The sequence below is a fragment of the Capricornis sumatraensis genome, chromosome 20, assembly GCF_032405125.1.
Source record: "Capricornis sumatraensis isolate serow.1 chromosome 20, serow.2, whole genome shotgun sequence".
In the NCBI taxonomy this organism is placed as follows: Eukaryota; Metazoa; Chordata; class Mammalia; order Artiodactyla; family Bovidae; genus Capricornis; species Capricornis sumatraensis.
Window position 1 is genome coordinate 62,737,452 of NC_091088.1, and position 19,139 is coordinate 62,756,590.

Below are 19,139 nucleotides of genomic sequence, written 5' to 3' on the forward strand. Positions count from 1 at the left end.
CATTTCTTCCTCCAGGGGATCTTCCTGATCCAAGGATCGAACCCGCATCACCTGGATGTCCTGCATCGGCAGGTAGAAAGTTCTTCCCACTCAGTCACCTGGGAATCTAGTAGGAAATATAGAAGAGATTAAAAAGGTCTGTTGCGGGGGACCGCCCGTGAAGGGTTAAGTCCTGGGAGCTGCTCCGCAGGTATGCAGAGCCTTAGGCGTTGTCCTAAGCTCCCTGTCCCGCCACCCTCAAGAATTCTTGTAGCCCTTAAGGCTCCAGGTCGTCTTGCTCCAGGATGTCTTGTTCCTGCAACATGTCCTAGAAGATAGATTATCTTATACACGTATCATAAAAGATAGATTATCTTATTGAATTCTGTACACAATGGTAGGGGTCTGGTGATTGTATTTGGAGATTAAAGAATAACCTTGTACATGTCTTAAGTCACGTACTTTACCCTATAAATACCGTGGCCTAATAAAGGAAGGCATCAGACATAGTGGGTCTGATCCTCTCAACCCCATCTTTTGTCTCTCTCTCTTATTTTTCCACGCGGGGACGCTCCGTTTCTCTCCCCTTGCAGGTGCGACTCTTGCTTGTGCTGGCCGCGGCAGTCTGTGGTTTCCATGGGTTTCAAAGGAGGGACTCTGAATATCCTAAATCTAGAGAACTTTCAGGACCGTGAAATAATTTGTGTTGAACTGCTGTGATGGACACATGTTATTATACATTTATCCAGAGGTATGGAGTGCACATCCCTAAAAGAGAAACATAAGGGTAAACTAAAGAGTTTATTTACTGTCCTTGTAGCTTCATCAGTGGTAACAAATGCTCACTCTGGTGGGGAAAGGTAAGAAGGGAGATTGTCCACGTGTGGGAACAAGAGTCATATGGGTATGGGAAACGTCTATACCTTATTCTCAAGTCTGCTGTGAAACGAAATCTTCTACAAAGTTGGTACTGGTGCATGCACACTGAATATTTTTTAGAATATATAATATTAGAAAAATGGACATGCTTCTAACTTTAATTTTTCCTTAGTCATTATACTTTAAAGATGTGAGAAAATAGAGCTCTCTAAATGGCGCAGACAACAAACTGTAGCAGTTGATTCATAAATCCTAGAAAAACACACACACAGGAAGTAGAACAAGGCTCTCGCGTGTTAATTCGTGTGTAATGTAACTTAAACGACAACACCGATCATTATTTCCTTGGTTGGTCATCAGATAGCATTTAGGGCATCATTTCCAAAGGCATTTGTCTCTGCCCACACACACTTGTTAACCTAGCGTGTCCTGCTCAGTTCAGTTCAGTTCAGCTGCTCAGTCCTGTCCTACTCTTTGTGACCTCGTAGACTGCAGCTAGCCAGGCCTCCTGCTGCCTCTGGTTTATTTTCAAAGAAAGCTGTGATGGAAACACCTCCAGGCTCCTGGTCTCTAAAGTTGGAGGTGCCACACCTGCAGAGAGCTGGTCACAATGCAAATCATTTTGTGAAAACGTGTGTCCCCAGGCTGCAGAGAGGGGTGAAAACAACTAAGGACATAGGAGTTGTTTGGGAAAAAGTCTGCAAGTAAAGCCTGGCAGGAACCCAAGACCCCCAGGTGATTCCCACCACTCATGTCTCCCCGCCCCTCCCCCAAGGGCGTAGGCACAGGCGAGGACCATCACACCCATCCTAGAAAGAGCCCCTCACCAGGGAATCAGGTTTACCTTTGCTTCTAGAAGTTCCCGCCCTAAATCCTCCCTTCCTGAGGTCTCAGATGTGCCAAATGTGAGGTTTCCCTCAGGGTTCCTGAATGCAGGTCTTCCTCTTGCATTTTTTCAAAACCCTCCTAGGCTGGGTCAGGTAGCCCAGAAGTAGGGTCCATTGTGTCTAGTGAATTGTTCTGAGGTCTGCTCTCTGTAATGCAAAAAGGAAGGAGAGGAACTAGCCAGGAAGATCTGCCAATAGAGTGGAGCAGCAGGATGTGATTAGCATATCAGGTTAGTCTTGATTACCCACTACAGATCAGGAACACAGGAAGTCAGCAAAGAGCTCCAAAAAGGGTGAGAGAAACAAGAAGACGTTTTCTTCTTTTTCACTGCAGCAGTTGCAGGTTAAACGGCTGTATGGATGCTTTTGAAGGTATTTTCTCAACATGCAGATGTGAGTTTGAGACGTCATATCCCCACAGAAGACGCAGAGCAGGAGGAAGAAGAGGAGGAAATGGCAGCTTCTCAGGTAATTGTCCTGTCCCGGGTGTGGGGCTGTGTTTGCTTTTCCTCCTGACATGCCTGGACTGAGAATCTGCAAAGCTTTAGTTCTCTGCTTCTAAGTTTTCTGCCTGGAGTGCTTGTTATCACCTTCTCATTCACCGCCCCCCCCGTTTTTTTTTTTTTAAATTTTAAATAGTGAAAACCAGCTCTTCAGGTTTCATCTCCCTCATATTCCAGAGCCTTTTCTCCATTGTCTGTATCCTGGCTTTTTATAGAGCATGATGAATTCTCAACATGAAATAGTGACTTTCAATGTTGAATACATTCCCTTTGTGAGAGATCAATACGGGGAGGCACTGGTATCTGAGATTCCCATTGGGATGCGGTTCAGTGTTAGGATCTTAGGGAAGTCGGGGAAATGCCGTGATGAATTTACATGTGGATGCAATTCAGCTCTCTAGAACAGGAGTAAGAAAGTGCCCTTGTTAATAGAATGAACTCAGCATTCCAGAATTTTTCAGAAGTTAAAGTAGCAGAGACAATCCTCTATACCGATAAGGAAAATATACTAATTAAGTGGACTATAAGCTACAGATCACGGGAGGTATATAGGAGGTGGAACTTGCAGTAAGCTGACATTTTTCGTGGTAGATTGAGATCATGGTTTTCCTAATATTGCCAAGAAGCCTGGCAGTGATATGCACATTTACATGTACTCTTACCCCGTGACCTCTGATGTTCACTGGTTCAGGTGCTTCTGTGAGATTTCCACGCTATGAAATTCATTTTTTTAATTTTTTGTCTTGAACAAGGGTCTTGGAAAGAAAAATGATGGATATGCCTATCACAGTTAATGAGGAAATGCCGTATCTTCTTAGTTACTCTGCTTTGAGAAATAAACACTGTCAGCTAAAACAGATGCACAGTTTGAGAGACGTGCATTAAGTTTTATTTGGGGCAAAATGAGGACAGCAGCCCAGGAGAGAGCATCTCAGAGAACTCTGAGAAACTGCTCCAAAGAGCCAGTGGGGGAAGGTCAGTATGTGACTTTGGTGAAGGGGGAGTTCAGTGCAATCAAGCACTTACTTTACAAAAGGTTTCCTGCCAGTCGTGAGGAACTGAAGTCATCATTTAGTGGTTTAGTGCTTTTCTAGATATGAAGAGATGCGAGGATTGGGATCATGAAAGCAGTTCCTGAGAATATCTGACTCTCTAAAGACCCGTTCCACCAGATTCCCCTGAGCAGAGTGCCTCAATCCACCCTAAACTATGACTAGGGGACTGAAGTCAGGTGCAGCACCATAGTGTTCCTTCTCCCCAGAGGCAGATGGCAAACGGCCTTGTTGCTGCTCACTTCAGTTCAGTCACTCAGCCGTCTCTGACTTTTTGCAACCCCATGAATCACAGCCTGCCAGGCCTCCTTATCCATCAACTCCCGGAGTTCACTTAGACTCACGTCCATCGAGTCAGTGATGCCATCCAGCCATCTCATCCTCTGTCGTCCCCTTCTCCTCCTGCCCCCAATCCCTCCCAGCATCAGAGTCTTTTCCAATAAGCCAACTCTTCACATGAGGTGGCCAAAGCACTGGAGTTTCAGCTTTAGCCTCATTCCTTCCAAAGAAATCCCAGGGCTGATCTCCTTCAGAATGGACTGGTTGGAACTCATTGAAGTCTAAGCGACTCTCAAGAGTCTTCTCCAACACCGCAGTTCAAAAGCATCAATTTTTCAGCACTCAGCCTTCTTCACAGTCCAACTCTCACATCCATACATGACCACAGGAAAATCCATAGCCTTGACTAGACGAACCTCAGTCAGAAAAGTAATGTCTCTGCTTTTAAATATGCTATCTATGTTGGTCATAATGTTTCTTCCAAGGAGTAAGCGTCTTTCAATTTCATGGATGCAGTCACCATCTGCACTGATTTTAGAGCCCCAAAGAATACAGTCTGAGACAGTTTCCACTGTTTCCCCATCTATTTCTCATGAAGTGATGGGACCGGATGCCATGATCTTTGTTTTCTGAATGTTGAGCTTTAAGCCAACATTTTCGCTCTCCTCTTTCACTTTCATCAAGAGGCTTTTTAGTTCCTCTTCACTTTCTGCCATAAGGGTGGTGTCATCTGCATATCTGAGGTGATTGATATTTCTCCTGGCAATCTTGACTCCAGCTTGTGTTTCTTCAGTCCAGCGTTTCTCATGATTTTCTCTGCATAGAGGTTAAATAAGCAGGGTGACATATACAGTCTTGACGCACTCCTTTTCCTATTTGGAACCAGTCTGATGTTCCAAGTCCGGTTCTAAGTGTTGCTTCCTGACGTGCATACCTATTTCCTTAAGAGGCAGGTCAGGTGGTCTGGTATTCCCATCTCTTTCAGAATTTTCCACAGTTTATTGTGATCCACACAGTCAAAGGCTTTGGCATAGTCAATAAAGCAGAAATAGATGTTTTTTCTGGAACTCTCTAGCTTTTTCCATGATCCATCGGATGTTGACAATTTGATCTCTGGTTCCTTTGCCTTTTCCAAAACCCGCTTGAACATCAGGAAGTTCATGGTTCATGTGTTGCTGAAGTGTGGCTTGGAGAATTTTGAGCATTACTTTACTAGCATGTGAGATGAGGGCAATTGTGCGGTAGTTTGAGCATTCTTTGGCATTGCCTTTCTTTGGGATATGAATGAAAACGGACCTTTTCCAGTCCTGTGGCCAAATTTGCTGGCATATTGAGTGCAGCACTTTCACAGCTTCATCTTTCATTTGAAACAGCTCAACTGGAATTCCATCACCTCCACTAGTTTTGTTCATAGTGATGCTTTCTAGGGCCCACTTGACTTCACATTCCAGGATGTCTGGCTCTAGGTGAGTGATCACACAATCTTGATTATCCAGGTCTTGAAGATCTTTTTTGTACAGTTCTTCTGTGTATTCTTGCCAGCTCTTCTTAATATTTCTGCTTCTGTAGGTCCATACCATTTCTGTCCTTTATCAAGCCCATCTTTGCATGAAATGTTCCCTTGGTATCTCTGATTTTCTTGAAGAGATCTCTAGTCTTTCCCATTTTGTTGTTTTCCTCTATTTCTTTGCATTGATCTCTGAAGAAGGCTTTCTTAATCTCTTCTTGCTATTCTTTGGAACTCTGCATTCAGATGCTTATATCTTTCCTTTTCTCCTTTGCTTTTCTCTTCTCTTCTTCTCACAGCTATTTGTAAGGCTCCCGAGACAGCCATTTTGCTTCTTTGCATTCCTTTTCCATGGGGATGGTCTTGATCCTTGTCTCTTGTACAATATCATGAACCTCATTCCATAGATCATCAGGCACTCTATGAGAACTAGGCCCTTAAGTCTATTTCTCACTTCCACTGTAAAATCATAAGGGATTTGATTTAGGTCATACCTGAATGGTCTAGTCATTTTCCCTGCTTTCTTCAATTTCAGTCTGAATTTGGTAATAAGGAGTTCATGATCTGAGCAACAGTCAGCTCCTGGTCTCGTTTTTATTGACTGTATAGAGCTTCTCCATCTTTGGCTGCAAAGAATATAATCAATCTGATTTTGGTGTTGACCATCTGGTGATGTCCATGTGTAGAGTCTTCTCTTGTGTTGTTGGAAGAGGGTGTTTGGTATGACCAGTGCATTTTCTTGGCAAAACTCTATTAGTCTTTGCCCTGCTTCATTCCGCATTGCAAGGCCAAATTTGCCTGTTACTCCTGGTGTTTCTTGACTTCCTACTTTTGCATTCCAGTCCCCTATAATGAAGAGGACATCTTTTTTGGGTGTTAGTTCTAAAAGGTCTGTTCAGTCGCTGGCAATGCTTTCGGAAAGTGCTGATTTGTAGTTGACAACACTCCTGTGTGTTTACTAGAGATGCTGGGATTTGGGAGTGGGGATTTTCATCACTCAAGCCCAGGTCTGATCATTTCCAGTACACTCCACTCTCATATCACAGATAGATAGAGTCTCATCACATTTCGGTATTTTCCAAAATGTTTACAAGAATCATATTACTGCTTATCTATGTTCAGCTGTGCTAATTTTTAAAATATAGTTCCATGCAAATGGTAGTTTTTTGAGGTAATTAAAAAATTCAGAACCAAAGCTGTCTATTTTTTTAATCACTGTGTATGTCTGTAGCCTCGTCTATTTTAAAAAATTAAAATAATATTGTCACATGAGTGTATGTACCTTGGTACTTTGTCTCATCACAACAAAGATTTGGAGTGACAGACATTAAAGCCCTTGGTGCATCACAGCTCTTGGGTCTTGGACAAACCGTGTTTTAGCTCTTAGGCAAATCAGTGTTACAGCTCTATTTTATTTAGAAGATAGCAGGAGAATCCATCCTTGAAGCATGAGGGCATGCCAAACCAAGGACTTGTAGAGAAGAGATTGCTGGAGAGCGGGAGGGAGGGAGAAAAAGAGGAAGAGCGCACGAACACGGGAGAGAAAGAGAGAAAGCACTTTGGCTCCTGCTTTTATATGTTTCTTCCTCGACCTGGGCCTGCCCTATGCAAATTGGGTTTAGCCAGGAGTGCTGTTTTTTCAGGAGAAGGCAGTGGCATCCCACTCCTGGTCCTTGGACCCTCCTTGACCTTCCTTGACTTTTAGCCACCGCCATTTTGGCCTCCTTTTCCCTATTCTACCTACCTAACAATATCATCCTCAAATATTTATGTACATTTTCAATCATTTGAAAATTATCCTGATTTTATTGACATGACAATTTGTCTCTTAATAAGTACACAGTCCCAATTTAGTGTATGTCTGTATGCATGAACATGTTAACATCATTTGATTGATTTTTTGTTTTTCTTTTTTGAAGATTCCATGAAGCAGGGAATAGCTACCCACTCCAGTATTCGTGCCTTGAGATCCCATGGGCAGAGAAGTGTGGCAAGCTACAGTCCCTGGGGTTGGTAAGAGTAGGACAGGACTGAGTGACTAACACTTTTCTTGTTTTTAGCATTATTTACAAATACAGAAATTTCTATAAACTTTCATTAGAGTTAGCTCTGTGCATTTGTCTGTGTTTGATTAAAGTCTAGAGTCACAAACTGAAGTAAAAGTTGCTGCTGCTGCTAAGTTGCTCCAGTCGTGTCCGACTCTGTGCGACCCCATAGACGGAAACCCACCAGGCTCCCCCGTCCCTTAAGTTGTCATTTAAAGAATGTTTGTTAAAATATTTGCCAAAAGATGATACAGCAACATTATTGATTTTAAATTATTTCTGTTATACATTCAAGTCTCTGAAAACTGTCAGAAAGTAGTATATACCAGATTGTTAAAATGATTCTTGCTGCCGAGATTACTATCCTATCAGACCTGTAAAATCTGTAAAGGACTTAAAGTTCAAAGTTAAATGTGAATTCTTTCCTTACTATTCTACCTCGTTGCTGTTCACACATTGTCACTCATGGAGCAGAATTTTCAACATTACTCGTTCAAATAAGCTTGTGAAAAATGTGGCACACTGAGCCCACTCCAGAATATTTGGATCAGGAAGTGCTTTTTAAAAATATTTCCTGTTTCTTTTGATAGACAGTTTATCATCTGTCAACTGAGTACAACACTCAGAAATAACTATGCCAATGTTGATCTGATCATATGATTTCTCTTTCAAATCAGAATAATTTCTGTAGTGGTTGATGGATCGTATCTCATCCTCTTTTCTTGGGGTTAAAAATGTGGTAGAAAATATTACTGTGTAAAAATTATATTCTTGTGTAACACCAGACATTCTCCTAAATCAAAACCATTTCTCTTGCTGGTTTCCCCTTGGGTCACATTAGGAAGTCTTCCCATGGCCACATGGCACCTGTACTTTGCATTTCAGGGACGGCTGACATTCCAGGATGTGGCCATAGACTTCACTGAAGAGGAGTGGGAATGCCTGGACCTCAGTCAGCGAGAATTGTACAGGGACGTGATGTTAGAGAACTACAGGAACCTGGCCTCCTTGGGTGAGGATAACTGCCTTCCAGAATCCCTTCTCTACCCACTGGGTTTTGGTTCCTGCATTTCTAGAATGTCTCCTAGAATCTTCTGCTCCTTATAATAGTTTCAGATCCCTGCTTTCTATGGGAAAATGGATATTATGAGTTGAGAAAGAAGACTTCATGAGGATTCATTATGATTCTAACTTTTCCTTGATGGAATCTGCCTCCTTCTTCTAGGTTAGTGCTAATTCTGTAGGTTCTGTGGTATAAAAGGGTGCCACTCTCCTTTATAAATCAGATATCTCCTACTTACTTACTTTGGCCTTAGTAGCACTTGACTAGAATCTCAAGATCTTTTCTTTATGTATTTGTTAGTTATAAAAGTGCTTCGATAAAGTATTTGGGGATATAATTTTCTAGGCTATATTAACATTCAACCATGCCTTCTCTAGAATGTTAATAATGTAATAATGTAATGAGCAAGGTAACAGTCATGTCTGACTCTTTGCGAGCCTATGGAATAGTCCATGGAATTCTCCAGGGCAGAATACTGGAGTGGGTAGCCGTTCCCTTTCCAGAGGATCTTCCCAACCCAGGCATCAAACACAGCTCTCCCACAGTGCAGGTGGCTTCTTTACCAGCTGAGCTACCAGGGAATGTTAATACAGCTTAGGAAATTATGTCCCCAAATAGTTTAGTTCTAGGCTGTATTAACATTCTACCATGCCTTCTCTGGGCTTCCCAGGTGGCACTAGTGGTAAAGAACCTGCCTGCCAATGCAGGAGACATAAAAGAAATGGGTTTGATCCCTGGGTTGGGAAGAACTCCTGGAGAAGGACATGGCAACCCACTCAGTATTTTTGCCTGGACACTCCCATGGACAGAGGACCCTGGCGGCTACAGTCTATAGGGTGGCAAAGAGTCAGACGTGACTGCCGCGACTTAGCATATGTGCCTTTTCTTCTCACTTGAATACATATTAGATTGGAAACTGATGAATCTCTAGCAAAACGAATATTCCTTTTCCTGATAGCAGGTCTTGTGGTCTCTAAGCCAGACCTGGTCACCTTTCTGGAACAAATGAAGAATCCCTGGGATGTAAGGAGACTGGAGACACCAGCCGTATACACAGGTAGGGGTCAATGGATGGAGCCGACCAGTCCACGACAGGCCCAAGGATTAGTTAGGAATTCATCTTTGTCATGTGGTTTGGGAAGATCTGCTTCAGTGGAAATGATTTTAGAGAAGTCTGGGTTTCTTTCTGTTGCTGTCAAAGGTGGATATCACCTGCCCCATTCTGTCTCTTTAAATCATTCCTGAATTCATCTCCAGTGATTACTTTTCTCAATCACAGTGAGAACTGAAACCCTTCTCTTGGCCTGTGACAACCTGCATGAATTGATTACTATTCCATTTCATGGGGGGCAGGGGGCCCCTTGGAAAACTGAACATTTCTGAAAAACTCTAAGACGCTCCTATTAAAGTTTCTACCTCTAGATGACAGTGTGTGAGCAGAATTGAGGACATACTGCCAAAGTTCTAGGAATATTGGGGACAGAGTTTTTTTTTTTTTTTCTGACTTATAATTTCTAAAACACTGGAAGCTACAAATATGATCTTATAAATTTTACATTCAAGTAATTTCTTCACTGTATAAACCAAAACCTCCTAAAGAGAAAGAATGCCAATCTCAGGATTACTTCAAAGTTTCTGTTTTCTTCAAATGAACTCATATGAAATGTTAAGTATATCTGCCCCAATTCCTCAATTGTAAAAGACTTAACTGAATTGAACTGAACTGAAAAGACTTAAATATATTCAATTAACTCAAAGAATTTTCAAATAAATTGGCATAAGAGCTTAAAACGTTTTCCACCATATTTTTAATGGTTTCAAACTATTATAATGTTTAGATAATAGAATCTTTAAAACGTTCTTATTGGAACATAACTAATTTACAATGTTGTACAGCAAAAAGAATCCATAGATTCTTTTACATATAGATATCTACTCTTTTTAAGATTTCATTCCCAATTCGATCTCCACAGAGCACTGATAGTGTTCACACAATACTTTGAAAGTCTCATTTCTTAATTTCTCAAGAACTGCTTCTTTATTTAATGAATCCTGTTATCAACTTCCCCAGACTTTGTCCTACATGTCCTCGCTTTCTGATTAGACCTATGTCAGCATCATTTATGTTTTTTATATTGAAACATCATATACAACATGCTAAAATAAAAAGTGGATTAAAGAATTAGAGGCATCTAGTGGCATCAGCATTTAAGATGACTTAAGAGGAAGAGTCATCATTAGACTGCCTGTCTCTTCTTCATTTAGTGGTTGTTGTAGCTTTTTGTCTTGCTTCTTCCTCTACATCATACTTCTTTGTCGTCCCATTTTGTCACATTTTCTGGGTTTGTGGTCTGTTCTGCAGGCTGCAGGATCCTAGCTCCTCTTGCTCTGTTTTCTTCCCCCTAGGGGGTGAGGTTGGTCCACAGGCTTGTACCCTTATCCCCTTGATCTGGGCTTTGATTGCTTTTATTGTGACCCGTGCCTCCCCAAAATATTGAGCGGAGCTTCCCCTTGGCTCTATGGTTGTCACTGGTCTCTCGGGGTGGGGTCTGCTTCTCGGTTTGTGGAGAAGAGCCCCAGGTGTGTTTCTTCCCTCTGATTCTGATCTGTAGTGAAGGCAGGTAGGATTGGAGGACACCTACTGGGAGAGAAGCCACTAAGGATTGCTCCTCTGGGATTATTCACCTTGGGGTTTGCTAATGCACTGTGTGAGTCTCATGTGACCCCATGTTGGCACTGCATTGGCCCCCCTTCAACCATGGGCATGCTGGCACATTGCTCTGGTGCCAGCAGCTTTCACATTTAGGGATTTACATAAACTGTTTGTGAAAGCAGAGAGATATGCCTCCTCAGATGTTGTTTTCACTGGAACACCAGCAGAGATCCAGTGAACTCAGGTCCAGGAATTGCATTCATGGAGCTGGACCTGCTGTGGTGCTCTGGGAGCAGCTCAGACTCTAGCCTGGCCCTTCCCCCTAGTATACATCCCCACAAAGTCTACAGCTGCTAAAGCTACACCTCCCATGTCTGGGGGAGCCCTGGTTGTCCATTCAGATGCTCTGTAGGGGCTAGGTTGACAAAGCCAGTTGCAGGTATAAAAGCATGGTTTGTGCAACGTGAGGAGAGACTTCAGTTTTCCTTCCTTAACCCTGGGGCTCAGCTGAGCTTTCAGCTCCTTCTATGCATGTGGGCCACCCACAGGTGTCTGCTGCAGAAGCTGCCCCAGAGCACAGGAGTCTGCTGATTGTGGAGGAGGTGCATGGGGGGAGGCTGTGGCTGGAGCTCAATAGAGCCCACCCGGGTGGTGGCCCTTCCTAGTGCTGGGGGAGGAGGGGCCAGCACAGGGGGAGAGGGGCTGCAATGGTGGGTCTTCCCTTTGGGCATCAGTCAACAAAGGCGCTCTGCTCTCTGGTGGTCAGGCTTCCTCCATAAGCATTCTAGCTTATAGAGCTCCTCCCACACCCCCAGCCCCTCAGGATGTCTCCTCACAGCCCACAGCAGTGCTCTGCCTGGCTATGCTCTCCAGACCCCACATTTCAGCACCCAGCCTTTGTCTGCAGCAGCAGATACCCTCTCAGGCTGGGTGGGCAGGGCTGGCATCAGTACCCTGTGTACAGGTCTCACTCTGTCCTGCTGCCACAGACTGTTGCCGTGTTCTCTTCCCACAGAGAATGAGGCTCCCCTTCTGTCCCAGCTGAGCTCACACCAGCCCCAATAGATAGGAATAGTAGATAAGAAAACTTTCATTTGATATCTTTCAGCTGTGTCTTCTCACAACACCCGTGGTTTGATGTCAAAGAATCCAAGATTAGAAAACTTAATCCAAAAAGCAAACCTAGGAGTATATGAAAGAGCTTACCTTGGAAACGAACATTTAATGAAGGTCCGGGAATATATGGGCGTATGTGAAAGACCGAGAAGATGTTTATATGGACAGAAAGAAACCGAGACAGTTTCGCACAATGCGGACATTACTGCCATAAGAAATGAGCAATATGAGTCAAACTGTGGAAAACACCCATTTCAGTTATCAACAGCTGCAGAGAAGTCTATCTGTTCAACCAAACGCTTAAAGCAGTTTTTGAAACATACACGTTCTCTGAAGGGAAATGTGGAAAATCTGGAAAGTCATCCAGTCTCTACTGCAAATACTCATGCAAACCACTCTGAACACAGGCTTCGATTACACATACATTCAAGCACGTCTGAAAACCAGAAATTTAAAAATGATGGGGAAAACTCACAAAATAATCAGTTTGAGGGATCTGTGACCAAGGGGTCATTATTATTCTACCAACACACAGTTTCTCTCCATTCCAAAATGTGTAATGTTGATATTAATGGAAGAGAGTTAATCCCACCATCACTGTTCAATACACATCATGATACGGTTAATACAGAAAAACTTCTCACGGGTAATAACACGAGTCAGGCCTTAAGTAAGAGCTCTACCCCCAATAATTACAAGAATATTTACGGTGGAGTGAGAAGCCATGCATGCAATGAAACTTGGTGTAAAACTGAACAAGACTCTAATGCTATGAAACATCAGGGACCTCAATCTTCAGACAAAGATTCTAACAATAGTACATGGAGGAATATCTTTTATCAAACATCAAGTCCTCCACTAAATGAGAGTACACATACTGGAGAGAAGACTTACAATTGTGAATATGGCGATGTCTCTAGTCAGTCTTCAAATCTCACTCAACAGCAGAGTATTCAGAATCTACAGAAAAGTTACAAGTGTACGAAATGTGAGAAAGCCTTTACTAACTCATCCAGTCTAAGTAGACACAGGAAAATTCATTCAGGATGGAAGCCTTTCAAATATACAGAGTGTGGGAACACCTCTAATCAGAATTCAGAGCTTAGTCAAGATCAGCAAATCCACAGTGGCAAGAAACCTTATGAATGTAAAGAATGTGAAAAAGCATTTATGTGTTACTCAAACCTTAGTCGACATCAGCGCATTCACACTGGGGAGAGGCCTTATAAATGTACACAGTGTGGCAAAGCCTTTAATCAGAAGTCATGTCTTACTGATCACCAGAGAATTCATACTGGAGAGAAACCTTATAAATGTGAAGAATGCGGAAAAGCCTTCAGTCGCTGCTCAACTCTTACTCAACACCAGCGAATTCATACTGGAGAGAAGCCTTATAAATGTAAAGAATGCAGAAAAGCCTTCAGTCACTGCTCAACTCTTACTCAACACCAGCGAATTCATACTGGAGAGAAGCCTTATAAATGCAAAGAATGTGGAAAAGCCTTCAGTTACTACTCAGCTCTTCATGAACACCAGCGAATTCATACTGGAGAGAAGCCTTATAAATGTAAAGAATGCAGAAAAGCCTTCAGTCACTACTCAACTCTTATTGAACACCAGAGTATTCATACTGGGGAGAGGCCTTATAAATGTAAGTGTTGTGGCAAAGACTTTAGCAAGCACTCACGTCTTACTCGCCATCAGAGTATTCATACTGGAGAGAGGCCTTATAAATGTGAGGATTGTGGCAAAGCGTTTAGAGAGCACTCATGTCTTACTAAACATCAAGTAATCCATACTGGAGAGAAATCTTATAAATGTAAAGAATGTGGAAAAGCCTTCAGTTACCACTCAACTCTTACTCAACACCAGAGAATTCATACTGGAGAGAAGCCTTATAAATGTCAAGAATGTGGAAAAGCCTTCAGTTACTACTCAACTCTTACTCAACACCACCGAATTCATACTGGAGAGAAGCCTTATAAATGTAAAGAATGCGGAAAAGCCTTCAGGCACTACTCAAATCTTACTCAACACCAGAGAATTCATACTGGGGAGAGGCCTTATAAATGTAAGGATTGTGGCAAAGACTTTAGCAGGCACTCAGGTCTAACTTACCATCAGAGAATTCATACTGGAGAGAAACCTTAGAAATGTAAAGAATGTGGAAAAGCCTTCAAAGCACTCACATCTTACTCAACATCAGAGAATTCATACTGGAGAAGTGGCAAAGACTTTAATCTGAGCTCTCACCTTATTAGACAGAGAGCACGTACTGGAGAGAAACCCTACTAATAAGTGATGGAAGAAGTTTGTTCTAAACATACACTTCAGAAAATACAAGACCTTTTATTTAAGAAAGATGAGGAATGACATAAAGACAATGTAGAAAAGTATTTAATAAAAATTAAATATAAATAAATATCAGAAATTGCACACTAGAAAAAGTGAAAGTCGCTCAGTTGCTTCCAACTCTTTGCAACCCCATGGACTGTGTCCATGGAATTTTCCAGGCCAGAATAGTGGAGTGGGAGGCGGATTTTTACCAGCTGAGCTATCAGTGAAGCCCGCACAATAGAAACCATTTCATCAATTCTGTTTTTTGAAGTTCCTCTTCAAGAGAAGTATTGTAGATAGTAATCCATACTTAAAACAAATTCAAAATTGATATGTTAGTATGGATCACAAGATGAAATTTGGTATTTAGAAATGTACAAATATTAGCAATATATCTTTGTTTATATTGACATGATTTGTGATTATTTGAAAACCAAAATCAATGTGATTCAACTCTCAAATTACTCCATGCTGCTATTCTTCATTTCTAGTGTGTAGGCTAAGTTATGTTTTTGATGGTTGCTATCTCAAAGGTGAGACAAGGCCTATCCTAGGGAGAAATCATTTATATTTATTCTCCATTAGAAGATTAAGGACACAGGAATGTAACATGTACATCTAAATGGAGGTGTTAGTCATTCATGTCAAACATCCCTGTAGGTCACCATGAGGTAACTGTTCAGGGAGTAATTCCACATATTAAAGTAAGATGTACATTTTCAATAGTTATGTCACTTGCTATTTAAGTAAAATACAATGACAGTTCACTGAAATCTTGATGTATCTTTATAATATCAACAGAAGTCATGAATATTAGTTGACATGTTTCAAATAAAGATATCTGATACCCTAGAAATGTATGGAAACCCCTCCCAGAAAAGTTATATAATTAGTGTATGTTTTATTTCATAAACAATTCACCTCCATTTTGTAACCATAGGAATCACAGTTCTCAGATCATTGTATCAGAGGAATGAATATGATAGTTTATGTTTGTAATCTGTATTTTATTCAGTTAAATAGTGTGTTGGAAAAGGTTTTATTCTGACTATGTGATATAACATGTTAATAAAACTGGACGGATTCTTGTGATGAAGTTGGTGTGTAATGAATTGTCAACCTACCGATTTAAGGTTGAAGGGAAAATACCTAACAATAAACTCTTTGTTAGCACAGAGGGATGATATCTGTAACAATTAGTTTCCATCCTGCCTTTAAGCCTCAAATAATTGGATATTTCCCATCATTTCTCCATTGTACTCCCCCCCACTCCCCCAACTTCTCTGTAACTGCTGGGACATTGTGATGGATCTAAGAAGGATCATAGATAGTACTGTTGAGAGTTTACCTGAACTACTGCATACTGTTGCTGCCTCAGCGTCTGTCTGGGGAGCAGGCAGCCTGCAGGCCCTTGAACTCCCACCAGCCAGTCCTGGGAACACCTGCACTAGATGAACACCCACCTTGAGACCAGCAGTCGTGCTGAACCCCAGGGTCTACTGCACAGGCCCCCCTTCAGTGACACCCTCAGAGCTCTAGATTCCAGCTCCTCTTGGTTTGAATGGACAGATCCACACTCAGCCTGGGGAGCCCACAGCACTTCATCTTGGGCCCCTTAGAAAGGCCTGAACGCCAAATACTGGAGCTTTCCTTGCCTGGTTCTAGCCTTGACCTTCCTCAGGGGCCTTAGGCTTCCTGTGAATTCTCTCAGGACCTAGAGTCATAAACTCACCTGCTTCAATTGCCCTTTGTTCTTCTGTTCCCTAAAACTTTCCAAGGGCTCATTTAAGCAAATGTAAATTTAACAAAGTCACAAAAAGCATAATTAAAAGCCATGATGGTAAAGTTCTGAACCAAGATTTATAAAATCTTACCCTGTATAAGTCTTAGCACAAATTTCTTGTCTAGGCTTAAAGGCATTTTTCTCATAGCCTTGGCATACTTTGAATGCAACATATAAATATCTGAAAATATATACATCACATAATTTATATAACACACATTGAATACAATATATAAATATCTGAAGGTATACATGTTAGCAGTGAGAAAACCAAGAAGGAATATGTGAGTGTATGTGTATTCATACACATTTAACTTAGAGAATTTAGAAAGGCTAGATCAAAACTGGTCATTTTAGAATTGCAGATGATTGACTAAAAACTGCAAAACTTATCAATATGTCAATTAATCTGTTTTGTCTATTTTTCATGGAATTCATTTCCTTAAATGTCAGGAGGTTGCATTTTTTAAGGAGCTTCCACTCTGCTCCCCTCCGTGACTGCCCCAGTTTACATTCCCTCTAGCCCTGTAGTAGGTCCCTGATCTCCAAGCCTCCTCAGCGTTTATGATATTATTAGTGGGCTCTTTGCTAATTGTTATTCTGACTGGCATGAGATGACGCATCATTGTAGCTTTGTTTTGTATTTTTTATTCTTTAGCGCTGGTGAGCATCTTTCATTTGCCTCTTGCCCATCTAAAAGAGCAAGTTGCCCCACCCAGGCTCAGCAGTTGTGGCACACAGGCTTAGTTGCCCCAAAGCATGTGGAGTATTCCTGGACCAGGGATGAAGTCCATGTCCCCTGCACTGTCAGATGGATTCTTCACCGCTGGGTGACCCGTCTGTTTAGCTTTTTTTCCTTTTGAGATGCATGTATATTTTGTATTGGAATATAATTGCTTTACAATGTTGTGTTAGTTTCTGCTGTACGACATCATCAATCAGCCGTAAGTATACATGAATCTGCTCCCTCTTGAACCTCCCTCCCGTGATCTCCATTTCACCCCTCTGGTCAGCACAGAGCACCAAGCTGAGCTCCCCATGCTATCCAGCAGATTCCCACTAGCTCCCTGTTTTAACCATCAGTTCAGTTCATTTCACTTGCTCAGTCATGTCCAAGTCTTTGCGACCCCCTGGACTGGAGCACGCCAGGCCTCCCTGTCCAACACCAATTCGCAAAGTTTACTCAAACTCATGTCCATTGAGTCGGTGATGCCATCCAACCATCTCATCCTCTGTCGTCCCCTTCTCCTCCCCACTTCAATCATTCCCAGCATCAGGGGCTTTTCAAATGAGTCAGCTTTTCACATGAGGTGGCCAAAGTACTGGAGTTTCAGCTTCAGCATCAGTCCTTCCAATGAACACTCAGGACTGATCTCCCTTAGGATGGACTGGCTGGATCTCCATGCAGTCCAAGGGCCTGGCAAGAGTCTTCTCCGGCATTTCAGCCATGGTAGTGTATGTATGTCAGGAAGGCTCTTCAGTTTGTCCCCCTCTTCTCCTGCCGTGTCCACACATCTGTTCTCTATATTTGGACAAATATTGTCGTAACAGATATACATGGAATGTAAAAAAATGGTGTTGATGAACTTATTTACTGAGCAGGAATATAGGCGCAACGGTAGTTCTTAAGCTTTTGGATGTTAAGGTTTCAAGGCATAAAATACATGGACAATCGTGGCATGCATTTTATGAAGTGAAAGAAGCCCATTCAAAAATGCTACAGAAAGTAGCAATTTTACAATATGACACTTTGGTGTAGGTAAATGTTCATATGTGCTCAGTGGTGTCTGAGTCTTTGTGAGCCCAGGGGCTGTAGCCAGCCAGGCTCCTCTGTCCATAGATTTCCCAGGAAAGGATACTAGAGTGGGTTTCCATTTCTTCCTCCAGGGGATCTTTCTGATCCAAGGATGGAACCCTCATCACCTGGATGTCCTGCATTGGCAGGTAGAAAGTTCTTCCCACTCAGTCACCTGGGAATCTAGTAGGAAATATAGAAGAGATTAAAAAGGTCTGTGGTTGCCATGGGTTTCAAAGGAGGGACTCTGAATATCCTAAATCTAGAGAACTTTCAGGACCATGAAATAATTTGTGTTAAACTGTTGTGATGGACATATATTATTATACATTTATCCAGAGGTATGGAGTGCACATCCCTAAAAGAGAAACATAAGGGTAAACTAAAGAGTTTATTTACTGTCCTTGTAACTTCACCAGTGGTAACAAATGCTCATTCTGGTGGGGAAAGGTAAGAAGGGAGATTGTCCACGTGTGGGAACAAGAGTCATATGGGTATGGGAAACGTCTATACCTTATTCTCAACTCTGCTGTGAAACGAAATCTTCTACAAAGTTGGTACTGGTGCATGCACACTGAATATTTTTTAGAATATATAATATTAGAAAGATGGACATGCTTCTATCTTTAATTTTTCCTTAGTCATTGTACTTTAAAGATGTGAGAAAATAGCGCTCTCTAAATGGCGAAGACAACAAACTGTAGCAGTTGATTCATAAAACCTAGAAAAACACACACACAGGAAGTAGAACAAGGCTCTCACGTGTTAATTCGTGTTAATGTAACTTAAACGACAACACCGATCATTCTTTCCTTGGTTGGTCATCAGATAGCATTTAGGGCATCATTTTCAAAGGCATTTGTCTCTGCCCACACACACTTGTTAACCTAGCGTGTCTTGCTCAGTTCAGTTCAGTTTAGCTGCTCAGTCCTGTCCTACTTTTTGTGACCCCATGGACTGCAGCTCGCCAGGCCTCCTGCTGCCTCTGGTTTATTTTCAAAGAAAGCTGTGATGGAAACACCTCCAGGCTCCTGGTCTCTGAAGTTGGAGGTGCCACACCTGCAGAGAGGTGGTCACCATGCAAATCATTTTGTGAAAACCTGTGTCCCCAGGCTGCAGAGGGGGGTAAAAAAACTAAGGAGATCTTTGGGAAGAATTCTGCAAGTAAAGCCTGGTAGGAACCCAAGACCCCCAGGTGATTCCCACCACTCACCTCTCCCCTCCCCTCCCCCAAGGGCGCAGGCACAGGCGAGGACCATCA

At 42.1% G+C, this 19,139-nt stretch overlaps 2 protein-coding genes across 2 annotated transcripts; both read left to right on the top strand.

Annotated features, from left to right (window-relative positions):
- The first annotated feature begins 7,983 nt into the window (after window positions 1–7,983).
- LOC138096876 (KRAB domain-containing protein 5-like) lies at window positions 7,984–11,512 on the top strand. The gene is made up of 3 exons (XM_068993127.1): window positions 7,984–8,143; window positions 9,156–9,289; window positions 11,396–11,512. The coding sequence occupies exons 1-3, from the start codon at window positions 7,984–7,986 to the stop codon at window positions 11,510–11,512; spliced, it is 411 nt and encodes a 136-aa protein (XP_068849228.1).
- Window positions 11,513–13,133: 1,621 nt separating this feature from the next.
- LOC138095793 (zinc finger protein 678-like) lies at window positions 13,134–14,114 on the top strand. Its single transcript, XM_068991691.1, has one exon. The coding sequence runs from the start codon at window positions 13,134–13,136 to the stop codon at window positions 14,112–14,114; it is 981 nt and encodes a 326-aa protein (XP_068847792.1).
- The last annotated feature ends 5,025 nt before the right edge of the window (window positions 14,115–19,139 follow it).

Excerpts from the sequence above, each read along its gene's own strand:
- LOC138096876 (XM_068993127.1), top strand. The coding sequence starts at position 7,984 with ATGGCCACATGGCACCTGTACTTTGCATTTCAGGGACGGCTGACATTC. Across the intron at positions 8,144-9,155 it reads CAGGAACCTGGCCTCCTTGG|GTCTTGTGGTCTCTAAGCCA; the intron begins GTGAGGATAACT and ends TCCTGATAGCAG. Across the intron at positions 9,290-11,395 it reads AGCCGACCAGTCCACGACAG|GTGTCTGCTGCAGAAGCTGC; the intron begins GCCCAAGGATTA and ends GGCCACCCACAG.
- LOC138095793 (XM_068991691.1), top strand. The coding sequence starts at position 13,134 with ATGTGTTACTCAAACCTTAGTCGACATCAGCGCATTCACACTGGGGAG.